This window comes from Diabrotica undecimpunctata, chromosome 1 (genome assembly GCF_040954645.1).
Source record: "Diabrotica undecimpunctata isolate CICGRU chromosome 1, icDiaUnde3, whole genome shotgun sequence".
In the NCBI taxonomy this organism is placed as follows: Eukaryota; Metazoa; Arthropoda; class Insecta; order Coleoptera; family Chrysomelidae; genus Diabrotica; species Diabrotica undecimpunctata.
In genome coordinates, this window is record NC_092803.1 from 189,818,693 (window position 1) to 189,836,787 (window position 18,095).

Here is an 18,095-nt window from a genome sequence, read left to right on the forward strand (position 1 = left end):
TTGGTATTCTTTTATTTTCCAAATCCCATACATATCTGTATACATATAACTGTAAATGAATTGAAAAGCTAAATATATATTTGATGTAAGAGGAAAATTCGTCAAACACTGTGTATGAATCGGTTTAATTAGTCTTATAACTCGTTATTTCTGCATAACCTTGCTTTGTCAGAGACTCAGGTAGTCTATGTAACTGTAAATTACTATAGACCTAATAAAAATTAATACGAACCACAAAATACATAAGATACCTGATGAGTATATAGATGCTTACATAACTAGTAGTGTCACAAATAAAACTTTTAGCTGCGATAGCTAAAAACATAAAGGAACAAAGTAATACTTGAGTTGTGTGCATAATGCATTTAAAGTCACGTTATATTCTGTAATATTTGGACATGAAAACTTGTGTTGGTACCTGTGCTATCCGTGAAGGATAAATTAAACAGTAAGGGCACCAAAACAGATCCCTAGGGCAGTCCTGCTGAGCTTCATTTGGATTCTTTTAAAATTGGCGATAAAATTGTGACTTGAAAGGGTGTGTAGGTGAGCATACTATTGATGAGTTTAGTTATTTTTTGACAGAGTAGTTTGCAGATAAGTCCTTGTCTCCAGACAGTATCGTAAACAACAGATGTTTTTAGCTTTCTTTGAAACCCTGCTTCAATATGTGTTGTTAGGGATAGGATTTGATCTGTGCAACTGCAGTTAGGTCTGAACCCTGCTTGCTCATTGGGTATCAATTCAAATATGTTTCTACTAATTCTGTTGTAGATTAAGTGTTCCAACAGTTTGTTAGATTAGTAATACTGATTGTACAGCTCAGCAGTGCAATTGGTCAGTAGTTTTGAGGCTGATCATTAGCTTTTCCTGATTTTAATATGACTACAATGGAGGCCTTTTTAAGTGTGGAGGAATACATCTGATTTTAAGATATCTTAATAGTCAGAAATTTCCTAACATATTTGATACTGTGAAGTAAAAATTCTGGATGGATTTTATCAGAACAAGGTGACTTTCTAAACTTCATTTCTGCTGGAGTAAACTTGTCAGAGTATTCAGATATAGGTGGGCATGCAAACTTAAGTATTTTTAGTTGTTTTACTTTTGTGGTGTGTTCACAGTTTAGGTGATCTTAAGGTTGCTACAATGTATAAGACCACTGTGTTAAGAACTATTAGTACTTTGTCTTTAGTTGGATGTCCGCTACTACAAAGTTTTCTAAGTAAGTGCCATGCTTTCCGCTTGGTTTACTTAAGTCTAGTTTTCCCATAGTCTCCATCCATTTTTGTCATCTGGCTGTATCCAAAGTGTGCAGTTCAGTCTTAGTTTTTGCTGTATTCTTGATACAATTTTTCATCCCATCCCGGGCATACTCTTTATGATATTCTATAGGTATAGTGATAACAGCCCCAACAAATTTTCTTGTGTTGCGGTTATATATGCCAGACATTTGTCAATAAAAGGATTGACAAATGTCTGGCATATTGAGTATATAATTTCTCAGTAAAAGTCACCCAGTCTGCTTTTTAAAGTTCCACCCAGGTCAAGGAAAAGATGTTATTATTGGTATTTTGATACCAACTTCTATTACAACTGGTCTATCTTGGCTATGTGGGAAATCTGGGAGTACTGTAGGTGAAGTTGCTAGGAGTTGATTGGTTTAGGCTATGTACAAATATATAATTAAAAGCGCTTTTGAACCTACAGTCTATTCCATTTTCAGAGTTTTGTTTTACAGTTGCTGGTGCATTTTTCACGTTTTTTTTCATTGTTGCTGATGGTAATTTTTCCAGTTTCTATGTGATTTAATTACTTTTGACTGTTTCCAATATAGAAACAGCTTATAATCCTTCTAAATCCACAGAAAATGTAAGAAAGACATGTTATTTATATAAACATTGAAAGATTTTTGTCCGAAATATTTCTGGTAAAAAGAAAACCAATTATAGAAATTACAGATTTATTTTGATACTTATACTTTGCTACATATATGTATATTTTTATAAACAAATATCACAAAACACTTTAAAGCAGTGTAAAATCATCATGTTGCTGGTTTAACATAAAATGTTTTACCTGAAACGATAATAGTTTATAAACATAAAAAATTGTTAAATGTAAATGCACACATAGACACTTCTGGCACAAAAATCAGCCCCACGCTTGTGTCTTGCAGTAGTGAAGCACTAATTTACCCTCTGTGTTATAACAGTCATATAAATTCTTAACTAACTGATCTGGCGATGGCGCAAATGTTTGGTTTACATACAGAAATAATTTTTCATTAGGTTCTAGTTTTAAATATTTTCTGATAAATTCTATTATCCATCCGATTTTCTTATCACTGTCAACAGTCCACTTTTTCTTTTTCATAATAGGTGCGTTTCCTGTCGGTTTCAACAAAATATCCACTTTGTGCTTTTCTGGAGATAAATCATGTGTAATGTTCATTGATTGTAAAGAGTCGCCCACCTCTTGGACTTCGTCACTCATTTTAATTAAATATTTTTATTTATAATAAAAAGTAGTGTTGACTAAAGGGTGTGTGGTGACATTTAAAAAGGTAGAAAAAGGATAAGTCAATAAATGACATGATGATAAACATTGCATCAAAATAGGTTATCAGAATATCAGGGACTAAACAATGAAGTCTACATCCACATAAAAGTTGAAATATTTTTATAAAATTAGAAAGTAATGAATGATATATTAAGAGCATTAAGGATTGGTGGCTTCGGAATGTCCATTCGCATTTTACTAATGACTAAAATTACCACATTTTTTTAAAAAGCCTCTACATGCCCACTAAATTTCCAGAAGAGACCAGAGCATTACTTGAGGCATTAGCAGAATATAATTTTTATTAATTAAATTTGATTGGTGAAAAGAGTAGAAGATAAAACCATTCTCATGCTCGTCATGCTATCTTTGATCAATCTTTGATGCTATCAGTATACAGCAACAGCAATAGAGGTTTGGCAACAGCACCAACACCAACAGACTCAGAACTAAACCACCGAACAACACTAAACCACCAGTTGCCAGATTGCAAAAGACGTTGTTTTAAATTTATTATTTATACTAACATTTTTTACTATTTACTTTTAAAAACGATTTAAAACTATTTACCTTTTCTTTTTTTGGTAATTGTCAAGTATTAGTTTTTAAATATCTTATTGATTTTGATTGCGTATGTTTCATTTGTGATGTAAATTTCAACACTGCCAATCGTGCCAAACACCAACATTTCATTCTGTCCTGTCATGTCAAACCATTTGAGTTTGTTTGAGGTTTGGGGCTATCTTCACTGGGACCAAATGTGAAATGTGAAAAAAAACGTCCTTTGGCTTTGGCGGAACATTTAATATTAATTGTCTTAGTAATTTTAGTCAGTATGATTGTGGTATGATTTAGTCTATATCAGTGTTTAGAGGTACGTGGTACCAAGTGCTACGCAAGTGATTCCTAAACAGCCCTAGAATTAACAATTACAACTCGCAAGAAAAGAAGTAACTTTCCTCAGCTTTTCCCTTTTCAATGGTCGCTGTGTAGTCACTGTTCCTTAATTGTGTCTATGCTGTGCTTACATTTCCAGTATATAATAAAATAAAAAATAAAAATAAAAACGTTTATTGCCCTAATAATATTTACATTTCAAATTTACAATTTAATTTTCTTCTTTCCGACGTCCCGCTCTTGCACCGCCTGCTTCTGAATATTTTTCCTTTCGGATACCTGGTCTTCGGTTGGTGTCTTCCTGTCGTCTTCTTCTGTAGGTACTTATTTTGGCATCGTACCTACTACCCATTTCCAGTATATGTACTTATTCACTTTATATATCAGCCATGGAATTTAAAGTTGAAATTAAGAGAGAGTTTGATGTTGAATATAACCAAAAAGATATAGAATGTCAGGTATCCACATCAATAGATCAGGAGCACTTAAAAAATGAATCAGAAGATAACTCAGGTAAGACACTAGTAGAAATTAATGCTAAATGTTGTGATGTAATTGGTATTTTATTAGAAATGGGACTGAAAGCTAGAATTAAGGAAGAGGTTGATGTTGAATATAACCAAAAAGATATAGAATGTCATGTATCCACATCAATAGATCTGGAACACTTAAAAAATGAATCAGAAGATAACTCAGGTAAGACAGTAGTAGACATTAATGCTAAATGATGTGATGTAATTGGTATTTTATTAGAAATAGGACTAAAAGCTAGAATTAAGGAAGAGTTTGCAGAAGGTGGTCAAGGATATAGAGAGAGTCAGCCATTTACATCCCCAGATTTTGAAGACTTGAATAATAAACCCGATGGAGATAACTCAGGTGAGAGAAGTAATAAAAAGGCTTATGTAGGGAGAACTTATTTTTATATCTTTCTTTCTTGGTTATATAGATATTTTTATATCTCTATAATAGGCAATGTTTTGAAAATATTCCCGTACTTTCTAACTTATTAGTAGGAGTTTATGATCTACCAAGTCAAAAGCACAGCTGAGATCATAAAATAGACCTAGAGTGCTTTGTTTCTCATTAAGTGAATTATAAATAATGTTTAAGCAGTCATCAACAGTTGTAGCAGTGGATTTGATTTTCCTAAACCCATGTTGAAGCTGTGGTAATAATTTATAGTATTCTAGATAGCTGACTAATTGTGCATAATATGCTGATTCATATTTTTGCAACAAGACTAGTTTTTAGTTTAGTTAGACTTTGCAACCTTTATTCTTATAAACAGGAACTCCTTTAGATTCCTTTATGTTGGAGAATAACCCTGTTGTAAAATATTCATTAATTAAGTAGGATAAAGGTTGGATAGTATAAGGGGCTACATTCCTTATAACTTTCCCATTAAGCTCATCCAGACCTTCAGCATACTTGCATGTATTTTTTTGAATAATTGAAACTACTTCTTCAGCAGCATTTGGGCAAAGAAAGAAGCTTCTGCAAAATTTGTCAATGTTAATATTATAATTTGGAATGATATTATTGCTATGATTTTCATCAATAAAATAATTATTTATAAAATTTGCATTATCTTTGACTGACAAGTTAATACTAAGAAATAATTTATTGCCAAATAATTTTCATTTCTAAAATCAAAGTAGCACTCTTTAAATTTTAAATCAATCCTAGTACTATGCCTAAGCAACAAAAGAATTGGTATGGTGTGTTACGCAGATGATGCAGCAATTATTGCCTAATCAGAAGATGATCTTCAGAGACAGCTCTTTCAGTTCTTTCAGATAAGCCACAAACTAAATATGACCATTTCTACCAACAAAACTAAATGTATGACAATAGCAAGAGATCCGCTCAGATGTAAGTTAGTGGTTGAGAACAACCACATAGAACTGGTGATGCAATTCAGATATCTGAGCATAAATATATCAAGCACACACGACCCAGTAAAGGACCTAAGGAGTCAGATCAACAAAGCATCCGCATTGTTAGGATGTCTGCAGGAGATAGTCTGGTCAAATCCGTATATGCGCACAGATAGTAAAATTAGAATCTACAGGAGTTGCATACGACTGATCATGACATATGGCATAGAAGTGTGCGAAGATACCAACAAAACAAAACAGATGCTAAGGGTTGCCGAAATGAAAACCCTAAGAACAATAGTGGGCAAAACAAGAAGAGACAGGGTGAGAAATACATATGTCAGAGAGCAGTGCAAAATTCAAGATATTGTAATATAGGGAAGGCAACGTAAGAGGATGTGGTACAATCATGTAAGATGAATGGATAAGAATAGACTCCTAAAAATTGCCCTAGAAAACAACCCGCCCGGTTCAAGACCTTCTGGAAGACCACCTAAAAGATGGAGGGATAGTTGGCAATCTACCTCCCAGGAAATTAACCAGAGGCAGCTTCAGAATTAATCAGATCGAAAGATCTCCAAGAAGTAGAAGAAGAAGAAGAAGACTGCCTAATCTCAAATCATCAGCCCATTTTACATCCACCGTAGGACACAGACCTCCCCTGTTTCTTTCTGTGTATGTGTAAGCTAAGTGGTTACTATGTAAAACCATTAACGGGTCTATAGTTGGTATCACTTCAATTTGAGACAAATTTGTAAAAATCAAATCTAAATATCTTCAACTATCATTTGTTGAGACATACAACATAGGCTCCGAGATTTTTATTATATCAGATGTATTCTGGAAGATTGTCGTCCCCTCGACAATATCAATTTGGTATTTGTAAAGTCAGTTCCGGGAATCCCTTAAGTGGGAGGACGCTAAAAATCCCCCTAGTCATGAGGCTAGACTATGTCTAAGGCCATCCCTTTCCTCTAGACACACGCACACAATGAATTGTTTTTTATTATTGAACAATGAATAAAAATATACTTACCTATAAAATTAAACAGAATGTATAAGGTGCAATAACATAGTTTAAGTCTAAACTAATACTATTAATAATATTATCCACACAGTTTAAATTAACACTATCAAGAAGGAAATACAATGAAAATGAACACTGCAAAACCAGTAAGTCGGTTCGACACTGTTAAAATTGCAGAACGTGAAAACTATACAACCATTTAATTTCTAACCAATGACAAACTCAAGATTACGGGCACACCCACCGATCACGCAAGCGACCGTGTTTACGTTGACATAATCTTGAAACTGAACATAGTATTACCTTGTGACTTCACTATAAAGCTACATTCTATGTTCTAAGAACTTCCATTTTCGTTCTTTAAAATCAGTATTGATTAGCCTCTGACCGAAAATATCGCTCGCTTGACGCATATTTTTAGTTTTGAATCGCAGTGTAATCATTGTTGATTAGGTTCGTGTATCTAAGAGGTCACTCGCTTGCCATAAAATTAATTCTTTTCCGTTTTGAATCTATTTTACCGGTAATTGTAAAACATTCTAAGTTCTTCAATTTGTTAAACCGCTGTAAACTATTATAGTTGTATAATAAACTCATAAAGTGGTTAAGTGTGTTGTAAGTGATTAGATATAAGTAATTGGTATTTTTGACCAGGTGAATTTTAATGATAAATTAAAAGTTTTATTTTATTTCTTATTTTATTATTGCTGTAGTTGATGCTGATGGTCCTTCGATTTTCCCTGTATCTTTTAGGCCGTAAAAGAAGTGTAGGATAAAGCTGATAATTTAAATTTCGCATAGAATAATCCACTGCTTGCATCTTCTTTATTCTTCTACAACTCTCTTAGGAACAATTTAATATTGGTAGCCCCAACTCCTAAACTCTTGTCCTTAATCCACATATTTTTGGTATTGGAGTATGTCCCATTATATTATCATGTTTAATAAAATCTTTGTCTAATTCACGTTTTGGCAGAGAACGTGATTTAAACGACACTTAACAATGATTTATTTTCAAAAACATAGCAAAAATGGCAATTGCTAACACTTAAATTGCTCAATGTATCACAAAAATTAAAATTTTGTTAAAAGATCTTTTAGAGATAATTGTATGATAATTGATTATAAACTTTAACCTGTGGGAGAGACTGTTCAGTTTCTCCCAAACCGATTCATATATATGTGACGCAGACACAATCATTTTTCTTGTTTATGAGCAATATTAGTATTAGTACTATGGCAATTCTTGCCTTTTCTCCTTTCAATTAGCGTAAATTCTTGATATCACTATATTGCTATTGTTAGGCATTGGATCAGTTTTCTTAAAAAAAAATATATTATCTTTCTCTAGAATGTCAATACTTGACATTTTAGTATGTTTCAGTTTTATTCATTCTTAATAATTGTTATTACTCTTGTTTTACCCTGCAGTTTCTGCATAAACAAATTTATAGTTTCATTTTTATTTTAGGGTTTTCTCAGAACGTAATGGACATCTTGAAAACTAAACCTGCATGTACTACAGAACAAGAGATTTGCAAATGTAAAATTTGTTTTAAGCAATTTAACCATGCAGGTTCTATGAAACGGCATATAAAAACAGTGCACACTAGAGAAAATTCTTACAAGTGCAAAATTTGTTTGACTAAGTTTACTAGATCAAATGATTTGAAACGACATATGAGATTGCACACTGGAGAAAAGCCTCACAAGTGTGAAATTTGTTTTAAACAGTTTACTAGAATATACGATTTGAAAAGTCATTTGACTGTGCACACTGAAGAAAAGCCTTACAAGTGCGAACTTTGTTTTAAACAGTTTACCAGAACATCTTATTTGAAAAGACATAAGAAAGTTCACACTAGAGAAAAACCTCATAAGTGTGAAATTTGTTTTAAGCAGTTTACTAGAATATACGATTTGAAAAGTCATTTGACCGTGCACACTGGAAAAAAGCCTTACGAGTGTGAAATTTGTGTTAAGCAGTTTTTTAGAGTATACGATTTGAAACGACATATGAGATTGCATAGTGGGGAAAAGCCTTACAAGTGTGAAATTTGTTTTAAACAGTTTACTAGAATATACGATTTGAAAAGTCATTTGACTGTGCACACTGAAGGAAAGCCTTACAAGTGCGAACTTTGTTTTAAGCAGTTTAACAGAATATCATATTTGAAAAGACATAAGAAAGTTCACACTGAACGAAAAACTTACACGTGCGAAATTTGTTTGAAGCAGTTTATTAGGGCACATCATTTTAAACGACATATTGAGGTTGCACACTAGAGAAAAGCCTTACAAGTGCGAAATTTTTTTTAAGCAATTTACTAAAGTAATCTACATATTTGAAGTCATTTGACAGTCCAGTGCACACTGGAGAAAATTCTTACAAGTGCGAAATTTGTTTTACCATGTTTACTAGAGCATCTGATTCGAAACGACATATGAGATTGCATACTGGAGAAAAACCTTACAAGTATGAAATTTTTTTTAAGCAGGTCATTCAGAAAATTTCTTTGGATATACATACGAAAGTACACAGTGAAGACTTGCCTTAAAATGTGAAATTTGTTTTAAGCAGTTCAGAAAAACAAGTAGTTCAAGAAAACATTTGGAGAGTCGACACTGAAGAAAAACCTTACCAAGTGTAAAATTTCTTTAAAGTAGTTACTCGAGCACACTACTGGAAAGTTTGTTTGGGAATACATCGAAGAAAAAGTGTATTTGCTTTAAAAATGTGAATTTGTTTTAAACAATTTTCCAAATGTATGAAATAGCACACTTGATAAACTTTAATACCCCAATGGTCAGAGACGAAAATGTCACTAAAACTGTAAAAATCATACGAACAAACTGAATTTTGCTGAGAATGTCAATGGGGGATCCCAAAAAAAATGCAAAAAAGTTTACCGCTCCTATCCTAGGTCTTTTTCACGCCTCACGTCCTAAAAACCCACACGTAGGGGGGGAGGGAAAGGAAAACATAAATTTATTAAGAATATGTCTTCTTCTTGGGTGGGTTTTGGCTGACTGCACAACTTGCTTCCATCTTGAACGGTCGTCCATAATAATTGGGGCAGTGGACGTCGCATTCGTGGACGTCCTAAGGGCCTTCTTCCTTTGGAGGCTTCCTCCCATATTAACTTGGCAAGGCGGTTATTAGGGAGTCTATGGACATGGCCAACCCATCTTAGACGTTGGGATTTAATCTCTTTGACCATATCGCTCGCTCTATATATCTGCTTGACCTCAGCATTTGTTCTCATTCGGTATTGGTTGCTATTAATATCGTGATAAGGCCCAAAGATTCTTCTGAGGATTTTCCTCTCAAAACATTTAAGTTTTCTTTCAGTTTCTTTGGTCAGGATCCACGTCTCACACCCATACATGAGCACCGGTCTAATCACCGTTTTATATATTCTAATCTTTGATGTTCGTGTTAGGCTTTTAGATTTAATAGTATTGTGGAGGCTGCAAATACATATGTTTGCTGCCTGAATTCTTTCTTTAATCTCTTCCGCGATATCGTTATTTGCAGTGATTTTTGCTCCGAGATATTTAAAACTCTCCACTCTTTCAAAGTTATATGGGTTAAAAAGATGTACGCCATAGAAAAAAAAATGTTTCAAACAAGAAATGTAGCTGAGGTAATTCTGAACAAAAATGTTCATTAGCACTTTTTTTGTATAATGAACCGTTCTCTCAGAAATAAAGCTTAATGCAACCGTCAGTTACGTTCACGCTATCAATTTTTTAAATAAAATTTGTACCAACTCGGCGGTAAAAATTCGATATCTTTTGATCCAAATGACCTATCGACAAAAGTCAGAATGTGCAGCTTTCATATGCAGTTTTTGCATTTTGCTACAAATAAAGTCAGATTCTATTATTCTATAAAGCTGTTAAATAAATAATCGTTGCGAGATTTTGCTATTTTTTACTATTCTCATGAGATCATTAAAATTTATCATGTTTATGAACCTGTCACTAGGGAATTTCTATTGTTGTTAAAGCCCAATCTCTAAAGTCTATGGCATAAAATTTCGATTTGGTAACAAATATGAGGCATTTGAAATATCCTCGTCGATCCAAGCGTACACATATGTGTACAAATTAATCAAAATTCATATTTTTCATTTTACGTTTCTTAATTTGAATTTGGCGCCACATGTCGTTACTTGAAGCACATGTCTACTTGTCTATACTTCATCTAATTTACTTACCGGTGCACGTCATCCGCGTCATAGCCCGTGAGGTCACTTGATACCAATACGAAATATTTAGACGGTAGGTGTGTTCTTTTTTAGAATCACTTTACCGAGTACACTGGCATTACAGCCACTAGACATATTTTATTATATACGCATGGAAATAATATTTAAAGATTTCTATTAATGTTAACTTAAAGAAATACACAATAATATGTTTCATTTAATTTGTATAAATGCATTAAAAAGCGTTTTTATGAAGAACATTTGTTCGGAACACACTGTAACTGTAATCTAACGAAGGTGATATTTTGGCATAAATTGGTAACACTTATTTGACAGTTGCGGAGTTGACACTTTTTATACTTTATTATTTTGAATTTTAAAGTGAATACCTCTTGTTTTATATTTTTACCTATTTAATAAAATCTGTTCTTTTTAGAACAAAATTAGTGTGTTTTATTTCAAAAATGTCACGTAAGAATTTAAATAGTCGTTGTAAAGAGATGGTAGCTTCTTTGATTCATATATATATATATATATATATATATATATATATATATATATATATATATATATTGTATGTATGTATGTATACTGTGTATAGTATTGGAACAAGAATTGAGCGCTGGGGTACTCCAGCTTGTGGAGTGAAGGGTGTGGATAGGATGTCGCCAACTTTGATCCTGATCGTCCGATTGGAGAGATAGGAATTTATTAGTTTAACGAAAGGTGTGGGCAATGCAGCAAGGTGGAGATTTTCGACCAAGCCTGTATGCCAGACCTAATCGAATGCCTTCTGGACGTCTACGAATATGCCTATGACGTGTTTCCTTTCGTTAAGTGATTGTGAGATGAAAGTTGTTGCTTCAACCAATGCATTTTGCGTAGAATGTCCAGCCCTGAATCCGAATTGGTAAACGGGAATGGCGAGGTGAGCGTCTAGGAATTCTATGAGTTTTTCCTTAAGGATCCTCTCGTAGACATTACCTAGGGTGATCAATAGAGAAATAGGTCTATACGATTCAGGGTTGGTAAGGGTTTTCCCTTGTTTGGGAATCATGACTGTGCTGGCCACATTACATAGAATTAGAAAATAATTTGAAATTACACAACTTTGGCTACAAATTCCACTCAAATTTCCCATGACGTGAGATCATTTGTAATGTGAAAGTTCAGGATTTTTTAGGCATAGTTCAAATGCCTGATGAGAATGAGAATCGTAAAAAATGTCAAAAATCGTGCAACGCGCAAATTTATTTAACACCTTTATAGAAACTGATTTCATTTGCGGTAAAATAAAAAAAGGTACGTACAAAAGCTGCACTTTGCACCTTTAGCGCATTTTGATTTTTGTCGATTGGGCACTGAACAAAAGATATTGAATTTTTACTTCGAATTAATACACATTTTATTTAAAAATTGATATCGCGTGCATAAAAAAATTCAAATTTTTGGGTTTCCATAATGGAGAGGAGCTCTTTTTTCATATAAAAAAAATTATTTGTAAATTTGTAAAAAATTACAAATATTCTGTAGTATGCCTTGGCGACTAACATATATGGTCTTTTCGTCGACATTTTAATTACTTTAAATGTTATTTCTATCATTATATTTTTTATAATATGCTAGTAAACAAACACTAAATGTAGGACTAAACAGTAACACCAGAAAATAAAAAAGCAGCATTGCAAGAAAGAAGAGATATCTAGAAGATATAAGAAGAGACGTTTTTTTGGTAGAATTATGGAAATAGAACTCCTGGCAAAAGAATGTGGAAAAAGACTTTTATGACCTCAACAGCGAAACCAACGGTTTATTGTATTATCAATTTCTCAATACTTTAGTGCAAACTTTAGCAATTAAAATTTTATAAACAGTTATTAGTAATAAAGTTTTAAAATAATCTCCAAGTAGTGTTTTTCTTTAAATAGATTATCAATGTTAGTCTTCTCCAAGTTGACCCTCAAAGAGATGAATTCACAGGCGATTGGAGAAGACGCCGCAATGCTGAATTGGTGACTCTGTATGGAACTGAAAACATAGTTAGACATATCAAGGCAAACCGAATAAGATGGGCAGGTCACGTGGTACGATCAGAGGATGACAGAGTGTTAAAGACAGTGTTTTTTGAAAGACCAAATGGTAAAAGATCAGTAGGCCGACCGAGAAAAAGATGGAAGGATGATGTTGAAGCCGATTTATCTAGAATTGGGGTACAACAATGGAAAATAAAAGCGCAAGATCGTAGAGGATGGAAGGCGATAGTGGATGCGGCGAAGGCTCACCCAGAGTTGTAAAACCAGTGAAGAAGAAGAACAAGTCCTCTTCCAGGCCTTCCTATAAATTTATTACCAATTCTGATTAAAAAAAACGGTGATGAAATTGTGATGCCCCCACTGGTACTTATATTTTGAGTTGAAAAATGTAAAATCTAATTTAACTTGAATCTCTAAAATCTCTGTGTGTTCTATACCACAATTATTTAATTAAACACAAAAATGATTTATTTTCAAAAATATAGCAAAAATGGCAATTGTTAACCCTTAAATTGTTAAGTGTATCAAAAAAATTAAATTTTAGTTAAAAGATCTTTTGGAGATATTTTAGAGCTTTATTTATTCTTTTTATTTTTTATTACTCTTTGCTTTAATCTGCAGTTTTTGCATAAACAAATTTTTATAGTTTCATTTTTATTTTAGGTTTTTCTCAGAACAGAATGGAAACCATGAAAACTGAACTTGCATTCACTACAGAACCACAAATAAGTGCAAACACTGAAGAAACAACGTTCAAAAATTCTATTCGTAAATGTAAAATTTGTTTTAAGCGATTTGACCATGCAAGTTCTATAAAACGACATATAAAAACAGTGCACACTAGAGAAAATTCTTACAAGTGTGAAATTTGTTTTAAACAGTATATTAGAGTATACGATTTGAAAAGACATAAGAAAGTTCACACTGGAGTTCACACAGTCACACTGGTTTCGCCTTACAAGTGCGAAATTTGTTCTAAGCAATTTATTAGGGCATACGATTTGAAATTACATATGATATTGCACACTGGAGAAAAGCCTTACAAGTGCGAAATTTGTTCTAAGCAATTTATTAGGGCATACGATTTGAAATTACATATGATATTGCACACTGGAGAAAAGCCTTACGAGTGCGTAATTTGTTTTAAAAAGTTTACCAGAGCATCTTATTTGAAAAAACATAAGATAATTCATACTGGAGAAAAACCTTACAAGTGCGAAATTTGTTTTAAGTCGTTTATTAGGGCATATGATTTGAAACTACATATGATATTGCACACTGCAGAAAAGCCTTACGAGTGCGAAATTTGTTTTAAGCAGTTTCTTACAGCATACGATTTGAAACGACATATGAAATTCCACACTGAAGAGAAGCCTTACAAGTGTGAAATTTGTTTTAAGCAGTTTATTAGGGCGTACGATTTGAAAGTACATGTGATATTGCACACTGGAGAAAAGCCTTACGAGTGTGAAATTTGTGTTAAGCAGTTTTTTAGAGTATACGATTTGAAACGACATATGAGATTTCATACTGGAGAAAAGCCTTACAAGTGTGAAATTTGTTTTAAACAGTTCACCCAGAAAATTTATTTGGATAAACATACGAAAGTTCACAGTGAAGAAATTCCGTAAAGTGTGCTTTTAAGCAGTTTAGACAAACAAGTAGTTTCAGAAAACATTTGGAGAGTTCACACTGGAGTAAAATCTTACAAGTGTAAATTTTCTTTAATGCAATTACTCGAGCATACTATTTGAAAGTTTGTTTGGGAATACAAATATTCAAAAAAGTTTGAGGATCCTACCCCTGGACTTCCTGCTAAAACCTCCCATATAGAGGGTGGAGAAACGGAAAACATCGATTTACCAAGAATCTGTAAGCGGTAGAAAAAAATCTGTCAAACAAAAAATATTGCTTAGATATTTTTGAACAAAAATGATTATCGGCACTTTTTGTGTATTGTAATGTTTTTATTAATTCTAATTTATTTATTATTTATTTATTAAAGGTTCTATTTATAACACTCACAAATTTATTAAAGTCTTTATTTGTACTAATTTATTTTACAATTAATTTATTATAATACGTGCGTTACAATTTAAAAACGCGGCGCGCGATCTTCAGATATTAACTGTTTCCACAATGAAAGTTCCGTCATATTTATACGAAAACAGCTGTTTCTCGAACCCCATGGATGTTGACCTGCTTTGCCTCGAATGCACGGGCTGGTTTTTCATTCAACTTATTTCCGGAACGTTCGAATGGACCGGTTTTTATTACTTGGAATTTCTGCCAGGTAATCGAAGAGTCGTAGAATCTAGAACATATTAGTGAATAAACAACATGTTTACAGGTTTTTAATATGACTCATATTTTTACGTAACAGTATAATAAACCGTTCTCTCAGAAATAAAGCTTGAAGCGACCGGCGATTTTGAACCTCAAGTTATGCTAGCGCTTTCATTTTTTTAAATAAAATTTGTCAACTCAACGGTAAAAACTCGATATCTTTTGATCAGAGTGTCCTATAGACAAAAATCAAAATGCGTTTTAAAGGCGAAGAGTGCAGCTTTCATATCCAATTTTTGCATTTTGCTGCAAATAAATCTGATTCTATGATTCTATAAAGCTGTTAAACAAATAATCGTTGCGAGATTTTGCAATTTTTTACGATTCTTGCGAGATCATTAAAATTTATCACTTTCTTTAATCGGTCTTTATGGAATTTCTATTGTTGTTAAAGCCCAATTTTCAAAATCTATGGCATGAAATATCGATTTTGAGTTTTGGTAACAAATATGAGGCATTTGAAATAAGCCTAAAAACACTTAGTTTAAACTTTCACATTACAAATGATCTAAAACGTTTAAAACTGCCTTTTTTGAACGCACAAGTACGTTTTTCGAAACTACACTACAAATTCGACTCAATGCCGTCTTCGTGAAAGCATTTCCCGTGACGTGAGATCATTTGTAATGTGAAAGTTCAGCATTTTTTAGGTATATTTCAAATGCCTCATATTTGTTGCCAAAACTCAAAATTTCCTGTTGTAGGTTTTGAAGGTTAGGCTCTAACAATAGAAATCCCACAGGGTCCGGTCAACAGAAGTGATAAATTTTATTGATCTCATGAGAATAATAAAAGATGACAATAATCGTGCAACGCGCAAATTTATTTAACAGCTTTATAGAAACTGACTTCATTTGCGACAAAATACAAAAAGTGCGTACAAAAGCTGGACTCACACCTTTAAAGGGCATTTTAATTTTTGTCGATTGGACACTGATAAAAAATATTGAATTGTTACCGCCATGTTAATACAATTTTATTTAAAATTGATTGCTTGCGTAACTGATTCAAAATAGCCGGTCACTTCAAAAAAATTGATAATAAACATACAAAACATGTACAAAATTATCTCAGCAACATGTTTTATATAAAACATTTTTTCTGTACACATTTTTGATAAATCGATGTTCCCCCTCCCCCCTGCATCTTTGGGATCTCAGAATTGACATTCTCAACAAAATTCAGCTTATTTGTATGATTTTTGGAGATCAAATCTCTCACTGGACTATAATGCAACAAAATACAAATTTTTGGGTACCCGTAATGTATATTTTTATGATCTAGAGGAGCTTTTTTACATATTATATAATCAGCATATTTGGTTGCGTCATATGTAATGTAAACAATTATTACAAATATTCTGTAGTGTGCCTTGGCGACTAACAAAGATGGTCTTTTCGTTGACATTTTAACTACTTTAAATGTTATTTCTATTATTATAATTTTTATAATATACTAGTAAATAAACACTGAATGTAAGACTAAACATTAACTTAGAAGATATCTTTGGTAGAATTATGAAAATAAAACGCCTGCCAAATGAATGTAAAAGGAGATTTTTATGACCTCAACAGCGAAACAAAAGTTATATTTTATTATCAATTTCTCAATACTTTATTGCAAACTTTAGAAATTAAAATTTTATAAGCAATTATTAGTAATAAAGTTCTAAAATAATCTCCTACTAGTGTTTTTCTTTAAATATATGATCAATGTTAGTCCTCTCCCAAACCATCCTATAAATTTAATACTAATTCTGATTAAAAAAAAAAAATGGTAATGAAATTGTGAGGCTGCCACTGGTACTTATATTTTGAGTTGAAAAATGTAAAATTTAATTTAACTTGAAACTCTAAAATCTCTGTGTCATATATCACAATGATTTAAACACTTAAAAATGATATATTTTCATAATTATATCAAAAATGGCAATTGTCAACCCTTAAATTGTGCAATGTATCAAAAAAATTTAATTTTAGTTAAAAGATCTTTTGGAGATATTTTAATTCTATTTATTCTTATTAATTTTTATTACTTTGTTTTAACCTGCAGTTTCTGCATAAACAAATTTTTATAGTTTCATTTTTATTTTAGGTTTTTCTCAGAACAGAATGGAAACCATGAAAACTGAACTTGCATTCACTACAGAACCACAAATAAGTGCAAACACTGAAGAAACAACGTTCAAAAATTCTATTCGTCAATGTAAAATTTGTTTTAAGCGATTTAACCATGTAGGTGCTATAAAACGCCATATAAAAACAGTGCACACTACAAAAAATTTGAAACGACATAAGAGATTGCATACTGGAGAAAAGCCTTACAAGTGTGAAATTTGTTTTAAACAGTTTACTACAGTATACTATTTGAAAAGTCATTTGACTGTGCACACTGAAGAAAAGCCTCACAAGTGCGAAATTTGTTTTAAGCAGTTTATTAGAGCATACCATTTGAATGCACATATGATATTGCACACTGGAGAAAAGCCTTACAAGTGTGAAAATTGTTTTAAACAGTTTATTAGAGCATACAATTTGAAACGACATATGAAATTGCACACTAGAGAAAAGCTTTACAAGTGTGAAATTTGTTTAAAACAGTTTACTAGAATGTACGATTTGGAAAGTCATTTGACTGTGCACACTGAAGAAAAGCCTTACAACTGCGAACTTTGTTTTAAGCAGTTTACCAGATCATCTTATTTGAAAAAACATAAGAAAATTCATACTGGAGAAAAGCCTTACAAGTGCGAAATTTGTTTTAAGCAATTTCTAAGAGCATACGATTTGAAACTACATATGATATTACACACTGGAGAAAAGCCTTACAAGTGCGAAATTTGTTTTAAGCAGTTTATTAGGGCATACGATTTGAAACGACATAAGAGATTGCATACTGGAGAAAAGCCTTACAAGTGTGAAATTTGTTTTAAACAGTTTACTACAGTATACTATTTGAAAAGTCATTTGACTGTGCACACTGAAGAAAAGCCTCACAAGTGCGAAATTTGTTTTAAGCAGTTTATTAGAGCATACCATTTGAATGCACATATGATATTGCACACTGGAGAAAAGCCTTACGAGTGCGAAATTTGTTTTAAGCAGTTTACTAGGGCATCTGATTTGAAACGACATAT

At 32.5% G+C, this 18,095-nt stretch overlaps 2 protein-coding genes across 3 annotated transcripts; one reads left to right on the forward strand and one right to left on the reverse strand.

Annotated features, from left to right (window-relative positions):
* Positions 1-1,946: 1,946 nt before the first annotated feature.
* Atg12 (Autophagy-related 12) lies at positions 1,947-2,610 on the reverse strand. Its single transcript, XM_072520858.1, has one exon. The coding sequence runs from the start codon at positions 2,494-2,496 to the stop codon at positions 2,155-2,157; it is 342 nt and encodes a 113-aa protein (XP_072376959.1). The 5' UTR covers positions 2,497-2,610; the 3' UTR covers positions 1,947-2,154.
* A 417-nt stretch (positions 2,611-3,027) lies between these two features.
* On the forward strand, positions 3,028-16,642 carry LOC140432764 (uncharacterized). 2 transcript variants are annotated; one of them, XM_072520857.1, is made up of 4 exons: positions 3,028-3,972; positions 4,030-4,155; positions 4,213-4,338; positions 7,838-13,248. In XM_072520857.1, the coding sequence occupies exons 1-4, from the start codon at positions 3,849-3,851 to the stop codon at positions 8,650-8,652; spliced, it is 1,191 nt and encodes a 396-aa protein (XP_072376958.1). In that variant the 5' UTR covers positions 3,028-3,848; the 3' UTR covers positions 8,653-13,248. The 2 variants fall into 2 exon arrangements, with proteins under 2 accessions (XP_072376958.1, XP_072376957.1); XM_072520856.1 differs by lacking the exon at positions 7,838-13,248 and adding an exon at positions 13,277-16,642 and having other exon boundaries at positions 3,032-3,972.
* Positions 16,643-18,095: the final 1,453 nt, after the last annotated feature.